At 45.3% G+C, this 18344-nt stretch overlaps 1 protein-coding gene across 1 annotated transcript in view; it reads left to right on the top strand.

Moving 5' to 3' along the window:
- The window catches only part of MLC1 (modulator of VRAC current 1), a 96213-nt gene that overhangs the window by 2506 nt on the left and 75363 nt on the right, over window positions 1-18344 (top strand). The window contains exons 2-3 of the mRNA XM_029616705.1: window positions 762-945; window positions 14812-14901. Coding sequence (XP_029472565.1) covers window positions 766-945; window positions 14812-14901 — 270 coding nt within the window. The 5' untranslated portion in view covers window positions 762-765. The remainder of the gene's footprint in view (window positions 1-761; window positions 946-14811; window positions 14902-18344) is intronic.

Raw genomic sequence — 18344 nt, 5'->3', positions numbered from 1 at the left:
ATTTTTAAAACTCTAACCATATAGCATATTTTAAGGGCCGTAAAGAGAAAAATCTATTGGATTTATTATGATATTTTAAAGATCTCTTAAAGCTTGCTTATTATGATTATTTTTTAACCTCGTGGGAGCTTGCTATTAATCTCAATACTTAGAACAAGTTGTCTTATTTACAAACAGGAGTTTTGTAGTACATTTTCTGCCAATAGAATTTTGACATCTGAAATGCAAGAAATTCTTCCTTGAGTCATCGGCACATCTTTTTCCATACCCCAGAATAACTACAGTACCATTTTATAATCTGAAAACATTCTACTTGTGTCTATAGACATAATTTGTTTTATTGGGCGCAGACTTGCTGAAATCTTTGTAATTCTGAAGCTCTCCAAATAAGCTTCAGAATTAGCTGCTGCTAATTTGCTCATATTTGGGCACAGTAATCGAGACTGCCCTACATTTTTTTTAGACAGTAGCTTTGACATCTGGACTGAAAACTTTTAACACTCCTGCTTTTACATCAGAATTGGTATGGAATGAACAAAATGATATAACCAAGTTTAGACTTAAACAGATTTAAACTCCTCTAGAAGAATTAATGCATCACTTCTAATTTGTTTGTCAGGAAATAAGAGCTAGTATCAGAGTTTTGATGACAGATCCTATAAAGGAACATGATATGATACTATTTGCTGATTCCAGTTTTACTGTGGGTTGCTTTTTAATGTTGTTTTTGTTTAAATCTCTTGCAAATTTTGTCCTTACAGCACTATGACCAGGGAAGAAGGTTATAGAGAGGAATTTAGTTATGACAGAATTCCAACCCTGGAGCGTGGAAGGCAGGAAAATGGGACTTATCACCAAGATGTGAAATCCAGTGACCTTCACCTGCCCAGCACATTCCATCCTTGTTTCAACTACAGGGCATGGATCTTTTCTTTGTTTATGGGGGTAAGTATTTAATTGTGGCAACTTTTTTCTGCAAAAGGAAAACATTAGTTTATTAGTGGTATTATAAAACTGTTAAAGAAAAATAAAAGTGAGAAGAGGACTTTAGTTTTACTGAAAATAAGCTGCTTAACTTTCCCGGAATATGACCATCTGAAACTAGTAATCCTACAGAGAGTACAGCACATAATTTATGCACTGTGACAGCTAGCAGTTTACCCTTTTATGGTATTCCTTGCAGAAGTCATTTGCAAACAGATCCAGTTTTGTTAAATTCCCAGTCCTTTCTCTGCATTATTGCAGTGATTTGTTAGGTATAAAATAAAAAAATTAATTGTAACAAAATTCAGCATCAAATGTTACACTTAGCTCTATTTTTCATCCTAACAACAGCTTCAATAATGGTTCATAATAAAATAACTATTAGATAATAAAGTAAAAAATAAAAACAAAAGGAGGCAGTAGATTTGAGGTTCGTTTTGTCTTGAGTTTGCTGTAGTAGTTTCTGGACTGGTTTCGGTTTTGCATAATGTTTAATGCTGATATTTTGGGTAGTTCTTCCAGACTATAGTATTCATATTATGCATTTTGAAATATCAAAGGAACATTGGGGATGTTTTAAAAATCCTATATTTATTTTATTTTATTTTATTTAAAACCTTTTATATACCGTCATCCGTTTGCACATCGCATCGGTTTACAAGTAACTTAATAACTTTAGGCGAAGCCTTTACATTGAACAGTAACTGTGGTATTAGGGAACAAAAACAACTAAATAAATATGGCTATAATTTACAAGGAGTAGGGAGATGGCTATAATTTACAAGGAGCAGGCACCTCTGGAGGGGGTACTGCTTAGGAGAATGGGAGGGAAAAGGATATTTACACAAAGTTTAATAGAGATTGAGAATGGCATAATATAATGCTATTTGACAAATAATAAGTGGAATTACATTGGGAGCAGAGGGAAAGGGGGGGAAGTAGAGAAGAGTAAGCACGAAAGGAAGATAGGGTGAGAGATGGGTGGGGGACGGATGAGGGAGGAAGGATCAGATAACATTCGGAGAGTGGTTCATGTTGGAAGGATAGGCTTGTAGGAACAACCAAGTTTTTAGTTTTTTTTTTAATTTAGGGGTAGAGGATTCAGTACGAAGGTCTGGTGGCATGGAGCTCCAAAGGGTGGTACCGGCTAGGGAAAAGGCTCTGTTCATTGTGGAGGTGAGTTTTGTCGATTTGATAGAGGGGGTACGGAGTGTTCCTTGGTGTACGGAACGAGATGGTCGAGTGGATGTGCGTAGAAGTAAGGGAGGGTTGAGCCAGTCAGAGTTTTCATTATTGATGCTTTTGTGGATGAGTGAGAGAGCCTTGAAAAGGATACGGGATTGTATAGGCAGCCAGTGGAGTTCGATCAGGGTGGGTGTGATGTGGTCACGTTTTTTGGAGTTGGTGAGGATGCGTGCTGAGGCATTCTGTAGGAGTTGTAAAGGTTTGGTATATGATGCAGGGAGGCCAAGGAAGAGAGCATTACAGTAGTCAATCTTGGAGAAGATGATAGATTGCAGTACTGTACGAAAGTCAGTAAAGTAAAGTAGAGGTCTGAGTTTTTTGATGGTTTGAAGTAGCAGTCACTTATTATAGATTTAATGAAGGGTTTGAAAGAGAGCTGATTGTCTATAAGGACACCCAGATTACGGGTATGGGCGGGGAAGGTAGTGCTAGTGTAAGCGGGGGGTATGGGGGGTAGAGGAGGTTTGGTAGATATGATGAGGAGTTCAGTTTTTTGGGGGTTAAGGGTAAGGTGCATGTCTGTAAGGAGTTGGTTGATAGCAGTAAGGCATGATTCCCAGTTTTGAAGAGCATATTCATATATTCCCCTCTCCCGATGAATGGTCCAATCAGAAGAGAAAGTCCCTGAAGAAACACTGTATTAAATTAAAACTTTTTAAAACGCATCAAATGCAGGAAGCCTGTGAGGACCAATAGATGACAGAGGGGTAAAAGGGGCACTTTGAGAAGCCAAGGCCATAGAGAAAAGACTAAATTAATTCTTTCCTTTAGTGTTTACTGAGGAGGATGTTGGGGAGATAACCATGCTGAAATTGGTATTTAATGGTGATAATTCAGAGGAACTAAAACAAATCACAGTGAACCTGGAAAATGAAATAGGGCAAAATGACAAACTAAAGTGGAGCAAATCACCAGAAGCATATGTTATACATCCTAGAGTTCTGAAAGAACTAAAAAATGAAATTGCAGATGCATTATAATATAGAAGTATTATGTTATAATATAGAAGTATTATTTCTCCTCTACTGCCAATTCCAGACTCTGTGCTTTCCACCTGGCTATGCCGTGTGCTTGGAATAATCTTCCTGAACTGGTACATCATGCTTCCTCTCTTGCCATGTTTAAACCCCATCTTTTTTAAACTGCTTTTAAATCTTATACCTGATTTTCTGCTTTTAATCTTAACTAACTTTCTTTTCTTTTTAAACATTGTCTTGCTTTATACCCCAAGTCTCTTGTCCTGTATGTTTGTCTTATTGGATTGTAAGCTTTATTAAGCAGGGACTTTCTTTTTGTATGTTTGTGCAATGCTGCGTATGTCGTGTAGCGCTATAGAAATGTTAAGAAGTAGTAGTAGTAGTATTAGGAATTAATAATCTATTATTAAAATCATCTGTTGTACTTGAAGATTGGAGGGTGGGCAATGAAAATCTTTATAAAGGGCTCTGGGGTGATTTGGGAATTTATGGGAGAGTTGGGGGTGTCTGGTTGGGGGTAGGGAATTTGGGAAGTCTGAATAGGTAAGGAGAAGAAGGTATTTTATTGGTAAGGGAAATGGGAGGGTTTGCTTTTAATTTGGTTGGGAAGGGAATTGGGAAATTGAGGATTTTTTTAAATGTTACAGGTTTTAATCTTACAATTTTATTGTAAACCACTTTGATGCTACGATGATGCAGTATATCAAATATTATTAAATGTAAACATTGACCAGTGAGCTTGATGTCAGTGCCGGCAAAAATCATAGAACTTATTGTAAAGAATAAAATTACAGAACATATAGATATACATGATTTAATGGGACATAGCCATTATGGATTTCCCAAGGGAATTCTTGCCTCACCAATCTGCTACATTTTTTGAAGGGGTTAATAAACGTGTGGAAAATGGTGAGCCATTTCATACAGTGTATTTGGATTTTCAGAAGGCATTTGACAAAGTCCCTCATGAGAGATTTCTCAGGAATGCGACTTGGTTAAAAGGAAGAAAACAGAGAGTAGGAATAAATGATTCGTTTTTTCAATGGAAAAAGGTAAATAGTGGAATATCCCAATGATTTGTATTGGGACTAGTGATTTTAACATATTTATAAATGATCTGGAAAAAGAAACAATGAGTAAGGTAATCACATTTTCAGCTGATCACGAGAGGATTGTGAGAAATTGCAGGATGATCTTGCGAGTCTGGGCATCTAAATGGCAGATGAAATTTAATATAATCCAAACTATAGTTACACGATGTTAGGTTCCATTTAGGAGTCAACACCAGGAAAAGGATCTAGGCATCATTGTGGACAATACATTGAAATCCTCAGCTCAGTGTGCAGCAGCAATCAAAACAGCAAACAGCATGTTAGGAATTATTAGGAAAGGAATGGAAAATAAAATGAAGAATATCATAATACTTCTATTTTAGTTCATATTGCGACCACACCTCAGTACTGTGTGCAATTCCAGTCACCACATCTCAGTAAAGATATTATGGAACTAGAAAAGGTACAGAGAAGGGTGACCAAAATGATAAAGGGGATGGAATGGTTCCCCTATGATAAAAGGCTATAGAGGCTGGGATTCTTCAGTTTTGAGAAGAGATGGCTGAAGGGAGATATGATAGAGTTTTATAATCATGAGTGGAGTAGAACAGGTAATTGTAAATTGGTTGATTACTTCTTCAAAAAATAAAAAGACTAGGGGACACTCCATGAAGTTACTAAGTAGAACAAAACAGAGAAAAAATATTTTTACTCAATGCACAATTTTTAAAAGCTCTAGAATTCATTACCAGATGATGTGGTAAAGGCAGTCAGCATAGCTGAGTTTAAAAAAGGTTTGGACAAGTTCCTGGAGGAAAAGTCCATTAACTGTTGTTAAGCAGGTAGACTTTAGGAAAGCCACTGCTTATCCCTGGGCATAAACGACATGGAATCTATCTGGGATCCTGCCAAGTACTTAAGACCTGGATTGATTATTGTTTAAAACAAGATGCTGAGCTTGATGGACTTTTGGTCTGACCCAGTATGGCAAATCTTATCCACTTATGTAGATTAAGTCATTTTCCTATATTGGCCCAGCCATCTTGGCATGAACTGTGAAATCTGTGGAAATGCTTTATGCTTAATGGTGTCACATCTGCTCTAGATGAATCTGTAACAACTATAAACCTATTTGCAAATGTTTTGATTAACATTTTGGGGATAATTTTCAAAAGGATTTATAAGCCTAAACACTGGCTTATGCATGTATATTGCCTGTAGGCTTTTTTTTTATATTTATACTTTATTAGGTTTTTTCAACAATTTAACAATTGTAAAAAACTCAGGAAAATATTTTGTTTGGAAGAATAACAACCTTAAACAATAACTTCTTTACCATAGACAATCAAACAATAATATCTAGTCCACATCATGGGAGGAATCTTACAAAGAAATATTCAAAGGAAAAAACTGTAATCTAATCTTACAGATAATAGGAGATTTTATATTTATTGCAGTTATAATTCTCAACCTAATTCTTTATCAATTAAAAAGGACTCTAAGTGGGATGGATCTTGAAAAATAAATTTATTCTTCTGATGCCTGTAGGCTTTTGAAAATTATCTGGGGGTTGCGTGGGGAAAAGTATGTGGATACATGTACTTTTCCCCACATTCATGATAGCAATCCAGGGGATGAAGTTGAGGTGGGGAAAGCATTTACCGGCATACTTTCAGTTTTTGAATGTATTTATGTAAACTTACACAAAGAGAGTTATGCATACTTGGGAACAGGTATACTGTATTATCCGGTGTATAAGTCACACCCCCCTATATATTGCCATTTTGACGAAAAAGTTGGTAGATAAGTCGCATCTTTGTATAAGACGCATCTTTCGATAAGATGCACCTGTTTGTACAGCGAGGTTAACAGCACAGGCTGAGAGAGAGAGAGATTGTGACGGTGTATAAGTTATACCGGAGTGTAAGTTGCAGTCACTGAAGTCGCTGAAAACAAACGTGCTTTATACACGAAAAATGCAGTAACTTCCTGCATGTATAATGTATATGCGGACTGGACTGGAGACAATAACACATTTTCAAAGTGGGCTTATGGGCCGGATTTTAAAAGCCCTATGCGCCGGGCCAATTTTAAAAAGGCCCGGTGACGCATATAAAGCCCCAGGACGCGTGTAAGTCCTGGGGCTTTACTAAAGGGGCAGTCCAGGGCATGGCCAGAGGCCTCCGACACAGCGGCCATTGCCGCTGTGTTGGAGGATCGCGTGCCAGCAGGCTGGTGGCGTGTGCAACATCCGACTGCTCGGAGGCAGGCGCAAAAGGTAAGACAAATGTCAGGGGGGGTTAGAGTAGGGCTGGGGGGAGGGGTGGGAAGATCAGGCTAGGGGGAAGGGATCGGGGGAAGGCAGCATGGCTCGGCGCTTGCAAGGTGCACAATTGTGCACCCTCTTGCAGGCACTGACCCCCAATTTTATAACATGCGTGCGCCTGCGCGCATGTTATAAAATCGGGCATACATGTGTGCGTGCCAGGTAGCGCGCATACATGTACACCCGCACGCACCTTTTAAAATCTACTCTTATGTGCATAAGTCTGCTTTGAAAATTCAGGCTATAGGTACCTGCAGATTTTAATCATATACAGGCTGCTGAAAATTACCCTCTAAATGTCATGTTTTTGTAATTTTATATTTCTCATCCAAACTGGCAGAAAAGCATGACATAAAGAAAAAGCATTCCAATAATATCTGTATCATCAAACATTGCATTCAAAGTTATCATATCTAAGTTTCAGGCATCCATAGCAGAGAAAGAAAACGGAAAATTTTATGCATGTAGTATAAATAAAACAGCTCCAAATTGCAAAAATGTCAAAAACCTGAGGGATACATAAACCAATGTGAAGGAACCTCAGAGCTAAAAAGGTATTTCTCACAGGACAAGCAGAATGGTAGTCCTCACATATAGGTGACATCAGGATGGAGCCCAATCACGAAACACTTTTGTCAAAGTTTCTAGAACTTTGACTGGCACCTACTGGGCATGAGTAGCATGGCACTAACCCTGCATCCAGCAGGGGTCCCCCTTCAGTCTCTTTTTTTCTGCGCAGCAGTAGCCACGTGGGCTCTCTAGAGATTCCTGACAGGAATTTTCCTCACGGAACTTCTTTAAAAATTTTCAAAAAATTCTACCCCATAGGGGTCCCCCTATCAATATCCGTACTACGCGGTTGAAAGGTAAGGCTTTACCCTCGTTTTTGGTCGATTCCCGTCGAGTTTTCCTTTCGGGGCCTACTGGCCATCGACCTCACCGCGGTTAAATTTTTGTCGAAGCCATGGCGTCGGGTTTTCATCGGTGCCCTGATTGTCCTCAGACAATGTCCATCACAGACCTACATAGAGTTTGTGTATTGTGCTTGGGGTCCAACTATGATACCCTAACTTGCACCAAATGTGCCCAAATGATGCCGAAGGGCCGTGAGGCCTGCTTAGAGAAGATGGAGTTTCTTTCTCATTCAAAACCCCCGACTCCATCGACCGCTTCGTCCGAGCCGGTGCCATCGACCTCTCGCCAGCAGCGGGACACCGGTGCTGCCCGACCGGCATCGACTACTCCAAAGGTGTCGATTTCTTCCTCATTGCCTCAGGAGAAGGACCGAGGAGAACATCGTGAAAAGTATTGACACCGGCATCGGAAGGCTCAGTCTGCTGATCCAGGCAAGCCCTCGGCATCGGCGTCGACAGAGCCACCGACAAAGAAATTCCGTCCAGAGAAGGCCCCATCCTCCTCTGTGACTGGATCACTGAGACGTTCCCTGCCTTCATCAGTGCAGGGAGCCGCGACTCTAATTTTACCGGTAGACCCTCTGGCTACACCTCTATTGCCTCCTACTCCGGAGCTGGGGTTACATGCCCCAGGCTTCCACAAGGAATTGGATCAGATGATCCAAGAGGCCATCGGTAAGGCACTTCAGGGCTTCCAACCTCCATCGGCACAGACACCGATGCCAGCCCCAGTCATCAAACCGATGCCCACGGTGCTCGCACCACTGCTAGGCAGACTGGATGTGCTGATCGGTGCTCTTCCACCGGTGGAACCGAGAGTACCGGTATGTCTACCGCCTTCTACGCCAATACCTTTGTCATCGGAAGATGAGGAAACACCAATACCCATACTGACGTCTAGAATCTTGCCACCGACTCACCCGTAGATGTCGCCGGTTCCATCGGTACTGCATCGTCCTCCATCGGTGCCTCCATCAATGCCGTCGGTGCCGCCTTGTATTTGTTACTTTTTAAGAACTGTGGACAGCTCCGGCAAGTCGCTGCCTCCCCTGACCGGCTTCAGCCCTGCAGAGCTCAGCTGTTTTTACTTTTTAGCGATTTTTTTTCTTTAGTGCTGGTGCCGCGTTCCAGCGCCTGTAAAGCATGTGGAGAGTATGCCACACATTTTTCCCGCAGAGGCCTCTGTTCAGGGTACCTACCGGGTGGGGAGGGTCCCTCATTGGTCCCCTCGTCCACAGCAACCCGAGGGGCGAGTTTCCTGCCGCGTGGTCAGGCCATTCCTGGCCTGGAAAACCACGGGAACGGTGGCCATCTTGGAAGCAGGCTCAAACGCAGAATCAGATGTGCAGGAGGAAGGTGAGCCTGATTTTTTTAGTTTCTCCTCCGGATTTGAGCCCCCCTCATGCCCAGGAGGGGGTACCTGACCTTTCCATCCCCCCTCCTCCCCCCCCCCGGGAAGTCTTAAGTCTTGTTTCTCCACGGAGTTTGTGCTTTTTATACACAAGTCCTATTTAGCCAGCTTACAGCAGGAGGAAGATCCATCCCTGGAACCCCCCCCCCCCCCCCCCAAAAAACCCGCAAATTTCTCCTTCGCAACCTTCGAAGGCGCCAGAGGGCCAGGGCTCAGTTAGGGTTAGGGTGGTCCCGGGGGTCCCGCCGCCTCCTTATCTGCCACAGCCGCTGCCAGTCCCAATTTCAGATCCGGATGTTGACCCACTGCTTCCTAATGACCCCCCCCCCCCCCCACCTTGAGGGGGACGATCCTCGGGTGCTATGCTTATTTCAAAAGGAGGAACTAGAACCGCTCATTCCCTTCATTTTGCAGGAACTGGGAATTGAGTTGCCCCTGGCGGATACGGTTATGGCCGCAATGTCTGCCAACATGGACCCGGTCCTGCCGGGACTTAGGGCTCTTCCATGTACTTTTCCTTTTCACCCTATGCATAAGCGGATGCTCCTTAGGGAATGGGAGTCCCCTGAGGCGGGATTCCGAGTGGGGAGGGCTATGGACAAGCTCTACCCCCATCCTGAGGACTGTTTGAATCTACTTAAGATGCCCAAGGTAGATTCCTCTGTCACGGCGGTTACCAAACACTTCAGGCTACGGCTTTGAAGGATGTCCAGGACTGCAAGTTGGAATTTTACCTCAAACGCATATTTGAGGTCCTCTCCTTGGGAGTTCGGGCGACAATCTGTGGCAGTCTCATGCAGAGGGCAAGCCTCAGGTGGGTTCAACAATTACTCAGCACCCAAGACCTCCCGTCTGTAGAGGCAGAGCAGGCGGATCGCTTGGAGGGAGTGATTGCGTATGGGGCGGACGCAAGCCAAGGGAATGGTCTTCGAGATCTTGGCCAGGCGCCTCCTCTGGCTGAGAAATTGGTCTACGGACGCCTCTTCCAAAGCACAGTTGGGAACCCTTCCCTTCAAGGGCCAGTTGCTTTTTGGTGAGGACCTAGAGCAACTTATCAAATCCCTGGGAGAAAATAAGGTTCATAAGTTGCCGAAGGTCCGCCCGAAACAGTCTAAGTCCTTCTTACCTTCTCGCACTAGATTTAGGGGGCAACACCGTTTTTCCACCAGGGCAAGGGGCTCGTTCCCGAGGGGTAATGCTTCCCAATCTCAATTCTAGCCTCATTCCTTTCGGGGACATCGGCTTTTCAGGGATAGTAGCCAGCAACACTCTGTCACCAAGTCCTCCTCTCAATGAGATGGGGCCGGCTCATTCCTCCGTTCGAGACTTATGTAGACAACTGTCCCAGTTTCTCGGGGAATGGGCCACTATAATGACAGATCAGTGGGTCCTAGAGGTGATAGAAAAAGGCTACTCGTTAGAATTTGCTCGAGACCTACCGGATCTTCACCCGATCTCCCCCTGAAGAAGTCGAAAGAGGCCTGCGGTCGAACAGACCCTGCACAGGCTGCTGGAATTGGGGGCCATAGTCCCAGTCCCAGTGGAAGAACAAGGGTCCGGCCAATATACCATCTACTTCATTGTGCCCATAAAGGAGGGCTCCTTTCCTCCAATTTTGGATCTCAAGCACGTCAACCGGGCTCTCAAGGTTCCCCATTTTCGGATGGAAACCTTGAGGGCAGTGATAGCGGCAGTTCGATCCGGAGAATTCTTGGCCTTGCTCGATCTGACAGAGGCCTACTTACACATCCCGATTCGCTGCGATCACCAGTGGTATCTTCGATTCGAGATACTGGACCAACATTTTCAGTTTCAAGCACTCCCCTTTGGTCTTGCCACAGCGCCGCGCAGTTTCACCAAGGTAATGGTGGTAGTGGCGGCCACCCTGCGTCTTGACGGAGTCCTAGTCCATCCTTACCTGGACGATTGGCTCATCCGGGCCAAATCAAAGTCTCTTTGCCAGCTGGCAGTCAGCAAGGTCCTGTCGTGTCTGACCTCTCTGGGGTGAGTCATCAACTTTCCCAAGAGCAAGCTTCAACCCTCCCAGACATTGGAATTCCTGGGGGTGCGATTCGACACTCCAGTAGGCAGTATGTTTTTTCCGGAGGACCGATTGCTCAAACTCAGGGGCCAAGTGCACAATTTTCTCTCTCTTGTCCTGCCAACGGCCTGGGATTATCTCCAGGTTCTGGGGTTCTGGGGTCCATGGCCTCCACTATCGATCTGGTCCCCTGGGCTTTTGCACATATGCGTCCATTACAGAAAGCCTTGCTATCCAGCTGGAAACCGGTATCGGAACAGTTTCAGATGCCCCTGCTGCTCTCCGAGTCTACCGTCAGAGCACTGCAGTGGTGGCTATCACCTGCCCATCTTCAGAAGGGGATGTCCCTTCTGACGCTGCAGTGGATCGTGGTAACAATGGATGCCAGCCTCTCCAGCTGGGGAGCTGTTTGCCAGACCCAGTCTGCTCAGGGGTATTGGTCTCCGACCCAATCTCATGGCACATCAATCAACTGGAACATAAGAACATAAGAAATTGCCATGCTGGGTCAGACCAAGGGTCCATCAAGCCCAGCATCCTGTTTCCACCAGAGGCCAAACCAGGCCACAAGAACCTGGCAATTATCCAAACACTAAGAAGATCCCATGCTACTGATGAAATTAATAGCAGTGGCTATTCCCTAAGAAAACTTGATTAATAGTCGATAATGGACTTCTCCGCCAAGAACTTATCCAAACCTTTTTTGATCCCAGCTACACTAACTGCACTAATCACATCCTCTGGCAAGCTCGAGCGGTCCGACTGGCTCTCAAGGCCTTCCTTCCCCTACTCCTCCACAAGGCGGTGCGGGTCCTATCGAACAATTCCACTACTGTAGCCTACATCAATCGACAAGGGGGCACCAGGAGTCGCCTAGTCGCTCTGGAAGCCAGCAGGCTCTTCGCATGGGTGGAATGTCACCTAGAGCGCTTAGCAGCGTCCTATATTGTGGGGAAGGAGAACGTTCAAGCAGATTTCCTCAGTCGCCAGAGGTTAGACCCAGGCGAGTGGGAATTGTCAGACGCAGCGATGAACCTGATCATCTGCAGGTGGGGTCCCCCTCACTTGGATCTGATGGCCACCACAACCAATGCAAAAGCTCCCTGGTTCTTCAGCCACAAACGGGAACATTGCACAGAAGGGATGGATGCCCTGGTCCTTCTCTGGCCCTGCGACATTCTACTGTACGTGTTCCCTCCCTAGCCATTAGTGGGCAAAGTACTCCGAAGAATCGAGCTTCATCGCGGGCCTGTCATTCTTGTGGCTCCAGAACGGCCTCGCAGACCGTGGTTTTGCGGACCTTGTGAATCTAGCCACGGACGGTCCCTTATGCCTTGGTCATCTTTCCCATCTTCTTCGGCAGGGTCCATTATTTTTGATCAAGCAGATTGCTTCTGTCTAGTGGCCTGGCTTTTGAATGGCGGAGATTGAGAAAGAAGGGATATAAGGAAGAAGTTATATCCACTCTATTATGGGCCAGGAAGCCGACTACTTCGCTTGCTTATGTCCGAGTATGGAAGATCTTTGAAATGTGTGTGTCGCCTCGGGTATCTCGGCTTATAAGGCTCCGGTTTCCCAGGTCCTTTCTTTTCTCCAGAATGGTCTCGCCAAGGGGTTGTCGTTCAGTTCCTTGCGAGTGCAGGTCTCCGCTCTCGTTTCCCTCTTAGGCATCATTGAAGTTATTCAGTGGCGGCTCATCCGGATGTCGTCCGTCTCCTCAAGGGAGCCAAGCACTTGAATCCTCCGGTCCAGATTACTTGTCCCTCGTGGAGTCTTAACTTGGTTCTCCGGGTTCTCTGCGAAGCCCCTGTTGAACCCTTAAGGAGGGCTACGTTCAAGGATTTGACTCTCAAAACCATCTTCTTGGTGTCCATTTGTTCAGCCAGAAGAATCTCAGAGCTCCAAGCATTGTTGTGCAGAGAACCTTTTCTACGTTTCTCAGATTCAGGGGTATCCCTTAAGACGGTACCCTCTTTCTTGCCAAAGGTCATGTCTTCTTTTCATGTCAATCAGTCCGTGGAACATCCGGCTTTTTCTTTGTGAGAAGTAGCAAATACAGCTGGGGGTGATCTGCCGCTCTTTGATGTGAAACGGGTCTTGCTGCGTTACCTTCAGGTTACAAATGAGTTCCGGGTCTCTGACCATTTGTTTGTTCTGTGGAGTGGGCCAAATAAAGGTAATAAGGCTTCCAAGGCCGCTATCGCGCGTTGGCTAAAGGAGGCCATTGCGTTGGCTCACATCTGTAAGGGTCGGCCCATGCCGGAAGGCTTAAAAGCTCATTCCTTACGGTCTCAGGCTACTTCTTGGGCGGAGAGTCAATCGGTCTCTCCGCAGGAAATATGTAGGGCAGCTACTTGGAAATTCCTGCATATTTTTGCTCGTCATTACCGTCTGGATGTGCAGGCTCCAGTTTTTGGCTCCTTTGGGCGGCAGGTTCTTCGAGCGGGACTATCTCGGTCTCACCCTGTTTAGGGAAGCTTTGGTACATCCCATGGTCTGGACTGATCTGGGTACGTACAGGGAAAGGAAAATTGGTTCTTACCTGCTAATTTTCATTCCTGTAGTACCACGGATCAGTCCAGACACCCGCCCGTACTAGATCTGATACGTCTGCTCGAATGTTCTGTCTTTCTCTTCAGGTTTTTTTCAATTATCTGAATTTTTGTCTACTATTATTAAAGGCACCGGAAGCATCTAACAGATGAAAATAAAATTGTATGCAAGAGCGTTTTTCTTCATACAGAATTCTTTCAATTGTTCACTTGTTCAATTTGTTAGTTTTTTCTTATTGCTTGCTTGATCCTTGGGAAGTTATATCTGCTTTGAAAGTACTTTATACTGAAGGGGTGTAGGGTAGGCTCTGTCCTGATATAGGATACCATCACATTTTGAGATTTGTATAGTGGGTAGAAAAGGACTCAATAAAGCCAGAAGCGGACCTACTCCCTTGCCAAACAAGTACTCAGGAAGGGGACTACATTTGTCTGCTGGTTGCATTGCAGATGAGGCCAGTCAGATATAAGTTCTTTTACGATTTTTAAAACAGGGCATTCTTTGAACCAACCCTGAGTTTAGTCAGTCTGACCTCAGTACTTCAGAGAGTGAAAATAAACCGAAAAGAAATAATTGTGATATGTAATGCTTGTAGGCAAAATCCAGAACTGTGGAAAGAATTCTGAACCGGAGTATATCTTCATGTGACTGGACTGAATAAACCCTAAGCTAGCCTAAATATGTCTCTTCTAACCTGAGGAAAAAATGCCGCTAATTGCTTATTGCCATATATTTGGACATATATACAGGTCAGGTGTTTTCCAGCACTGAGACCTCGTGAGAACTAAATTGTAAAAATAAATTGCTGAACTAATGCAGAAAGTGTTATACAAAGCATTCCCCTTCCAAACAGTTCCTAGCCACCAACAGGTCTAGAGCCTGAATAAAGATGTGAAGACCATAACAAAGTTTTGGCATAAGTGCCACTTAAACAAAGAGAGTTTCTTATTCAGGGTTGTCTCAGCTCAAAGCACACAAGATGACATGGTTGCCTTTTATGTGTCCCTTTAAACAGCAGCCAAGTTAGTGGGCAAGCCTGTACTTTCTTTCACTCAGCGTTCGTAAAGAATGTTCTCCCATCTTGGTGCCCCTGTGATGAAAACCTATTTATAAAATAGGCCCCAAGACTCTACAACTAGCAAAACATAACTCTTTAATCTTTTAAAGCTTGGGGGTCAACTTTCTCATCGTACAGTGCTCTTACTGTTCAGATTTCTGTAATATCTTGCCTTGAAAGGAGCTAGTAAATGTTGTGTGACTTACTGCAGTGATGTTCCAGGGGATCATACTGTGTTCTTAAATTTACAGAGCTGCCTTCTTGTGACTGCTGGATTTTCACTGTACCTAGGAAACGTCTTCCCATCTGAAATGGATTATTTGCGCTGCGCAGCAGGTTCAGTAAGCATTCTTCTTGTTTTACTGATTTAACTCTTTGAACATGTCAGGTATAGTGCATATAAGCTTGGATGTTCCTGAATTTATTTTCTTGGGGATTTTGTCCCTTTGGGTTCTGTTTACAGAGCTCAGAAAAGAAAATGCAGGTTGTGCACTTATCTTGGCTATGGTTGCTTTCTTATCTTTTTAAGGTAAATTCACTATATCTAAATTCAACAAGTGCAGGTGGCATGAAAATTGGACAGAACCAAAAAATAAGTGCATACAGCAAATATAAGCAAACAATATGAGCACTTGTTTTGCTCAGTTTTTGAAAACAAACAGCACCTTGGTTCGTGCTTTTTTATCTTATTCGCATCATTATGACAATCTGTAGTCACATAACTAGGTGCGTGCAAAATTACGCCTGTATTTTATAAACTGTGCAGAAGCTCCATGTTGTATCTGTAGACCCTTGGGCTGAGGCGAGATTGACTACCTGCAGGAAGGAGCCCTGCAGGTTCTCACTATTGACAGGCGGACCCAGGCAAAGCAGAGACCGGTTAGGAACTTCACCTTTACCATCCCACGTTCCCCTCAGGTTGAGCCTTTGGGTGCCAGGGCCGGCAGCATTTAGGCAAAGGTCTTTCCTGCTGATGACTGTAGATGTGGTCCAAGGCCAGGCTAGAGTCAAAAGCAGGTCGTGGTCAGGTCTGTCAAAACTCCAGGCATGGGTTGGGGGCAGGCAGTGAATTATCCAGAGACCAGGTGAAGGTCTAAGTCAGGCAGCTGTCAAACGTATCCAGAGTCCAGGCGAATGTCCAAGGCAGGGATCCATACGAGGAAGGGAAGAGGGACAGATAAGACTGAAACGAAGAATGGAACAGGCTAGGATGAAGACTGGAAAAGACCAAGATGAACACTGGAACAGGTTAAGACAAAGACGCAACATGCACTACGCATGTTACAGTTACTGCGGTGTTGGGAGAACATCTGAGGCCGCCTTATAAAGGGGAAGGTTGATGACATCATCAGAGGGCATTGTGGGGGCTTTCCTGCTATGAGCCCTTATAGGGGCCGATGCAATAAGATGGACGTTAAAACAGGCATTTGTATTGAGCGCCCATTTCCCTAAAGTGCGCACAGCCACATCCCCATGACACCTGATGCAATATGTAAATGAGGGGCTGCGTAAAAAAGGACATGCTAGGGAAGAACTGTGCATCCCTAGCGCTCAAATGCATTGGGCACCCACAATTACAATGGGCACTCAAAACGAGCATCCCTTTTTATCCTGCCTCTGGCTGATTTTGCTGAAAGTGCTGGACACCAATAGCTAAGCGCCCCTTGCTATGTGCATGTATATTGTACGTCCAGAATTTGTTTTTTAAATCAAGCCCACAGAATGTTTTTTTTTTTTTTTTAAATCAAGCCCATATACCTTTATTTTTAAACACTGCAAGCAGTAAATGTAAGTATCACAATGATACTAACTAGGAGGAACCCCAGAGGACCGTCTTTTTAATTTCTCATGAGCCCTTGAATTGCGGATTGACTTAACACCACCTTCAGGGCTGGAGTTAAATTTGCTGCGTTCAAAAGTGTTGGGTGCCCAGCGATTTTTTGCATCGGGTAATAGCTAATCACCTCATTTACATGGAATTTACATGTGATGAGTACTATCAGCTATGCATTTGTTTGGGCACACGTTTTGGATGTGCTAATCTTATTGCATCAGGTGCGAGTCGTGCATCTAAAATGCCATCCAACTGGGTGTAAACCTGTGCACTAGGCTGGGTGCAATTTATTGCCCACTGACAACTCGAACCGAGAGTGCAGGGCCTACTTGGGAGTGGCAGTGATGCCGAAGGCCTCACCAGCGGTCAGGTTGCAATTGGGCGGCCTCCTTCACCAACTGATGCGGCAGGTGAGCTCCCCCTCCCCATCCGGCACTAACAAGGAGACACTGGTGCTGCAATGGCTGACACTGCCCACTGCCCACTAACCACCCGCCCACTATCCTCCCACTGACAACTCAAACGGAGAGTGCAGGGTCTACTTGGGAGTGGCAGCGACCCCTAAGGCCTCTTCCAGCGGCTGGGCTACAATCAAGCGGCCTCTTCCAGCAGCTGGGCTACAATCAAGCGGCCTCCTCCACTGACTGATGTGGGAGGTGAGTCCCTCCCATCTGGCACTAACAAGGAGATGCCAGTGCTGCGAGGGCTGACTCCACCCACTGCCTGCTTACCACCTGCCCACTGACAACTCGAACAGAGAGTGCAGAGCATATTTGGGAGTGGCAGTGATGCCAAAGGCCTCCTCCAGTAGCTGGGCTGCAATTGGGCAGCCTCTTCCACCAACCGATGCGGCAGGTGAAACCCCCTCCGGCACTAACAAAGAGACACTAGCACTGCGAGGGATGACACCACCCACCGCTCACCCACCACCCTCCCACCAACGACTTGAATGGAGAGAGTGCAGGGCCTACTTGGGAGCGGCGGTGACACCAAAAGCATCTTCCAGCGGCCAGGCTGCAATCAGGCGGCCTCCTCTACTGACTGACGTGGCCGGTGAGCCTCGGCACTAACGAGATGCTGGCACCGCGAGGGCTGACATTGCCAATCCACCACCCGCTCATTGATAACTCAAATGAAGAGTGCAGGGCCTACTTGAGAGCAGTGGCAACGCCAAAGGCCTCTTCCAGCAGCCAGGCAATCAAGTGGAAGCTGATTTTCTCCAAGTGCAAGAGGCCAGTGCACAAGGTTAGGGGCATAGTGGTCCGGGTAACCTGTCACAGGAGTAGATCCCCATAGACTGAGGAAATTACCAGTGGGCGAGTCATCTGGGCAGTGAATATTTGGACTTGGTCAATCAAGTCCTTCAAAATGAAGTTTCTCTGGAGCCAGAGTCACAAAGGAGTAATGGTGGGCCCAGTTGCAGTGTGACTGGCAGGCGGAGTTAGGGATGTAATAGTAAGGCCTTTGGTTATTTCCCCGAAGAACCCTAGGCATTTAAGTCCTTACCTCTCTGGACGTTGGGCCGTAAGATGGCCTCGAGCTGCACAGTAAAGATAGAGGCCCTGTTTTCTACGCCAGAGTCTTTCTTTAGGGCTAGGGGCAGGGCCCAACTGCATCAGTTCATCAGAAGGAGTAGGAGAGGCTGAAGGTGTGGCAGTAGCAGATGAGAGCGGGTGTTGGAAGCAAGGTGCCAGAGCGATGCTTATCTGCACCGGACGGGTGTCTCAGAATCTTTGCTGCAAGCGTCGATCTACTTTGCCGGTTAGAGCAATGAAGCCTTCCAGTGAGGTGGGGAGCTCTCGGGGGCAAGTTTGTTCTTAATTTTTTCAGAGATGTCTTCCAGAAAGATAGCAATCAAGCTATCCTCCCATCAGTTTAGTTCAGAGAGCAGAGTCCTAAATTCCACTGCATATTCGCCCAAGGTTAGGAAGCCCTGGAGGAGAAGGAATA

This window comes from Rhinatrema bivittatum, chromosome 9 (assembly GCF_901001135.1).
Source record: "Rhinatrema bivittatum chromosome 9, aRhiBiv1.1, whole genome shotgun sequence".
Classification (NCBI taxonomy): domain Eukaryota; kingdom Metazoa; phylum Chordata; class Amphibia; order Gymnophiona; family Rhinatrematidae; genus Rhinatrema; species Rhinatrema bivittatum.
The sequence above is the reverse complement of the archived record's forward strand: the minus strand, read 5'-3'. Positions and strand labels throughout refer to the sequence as shown.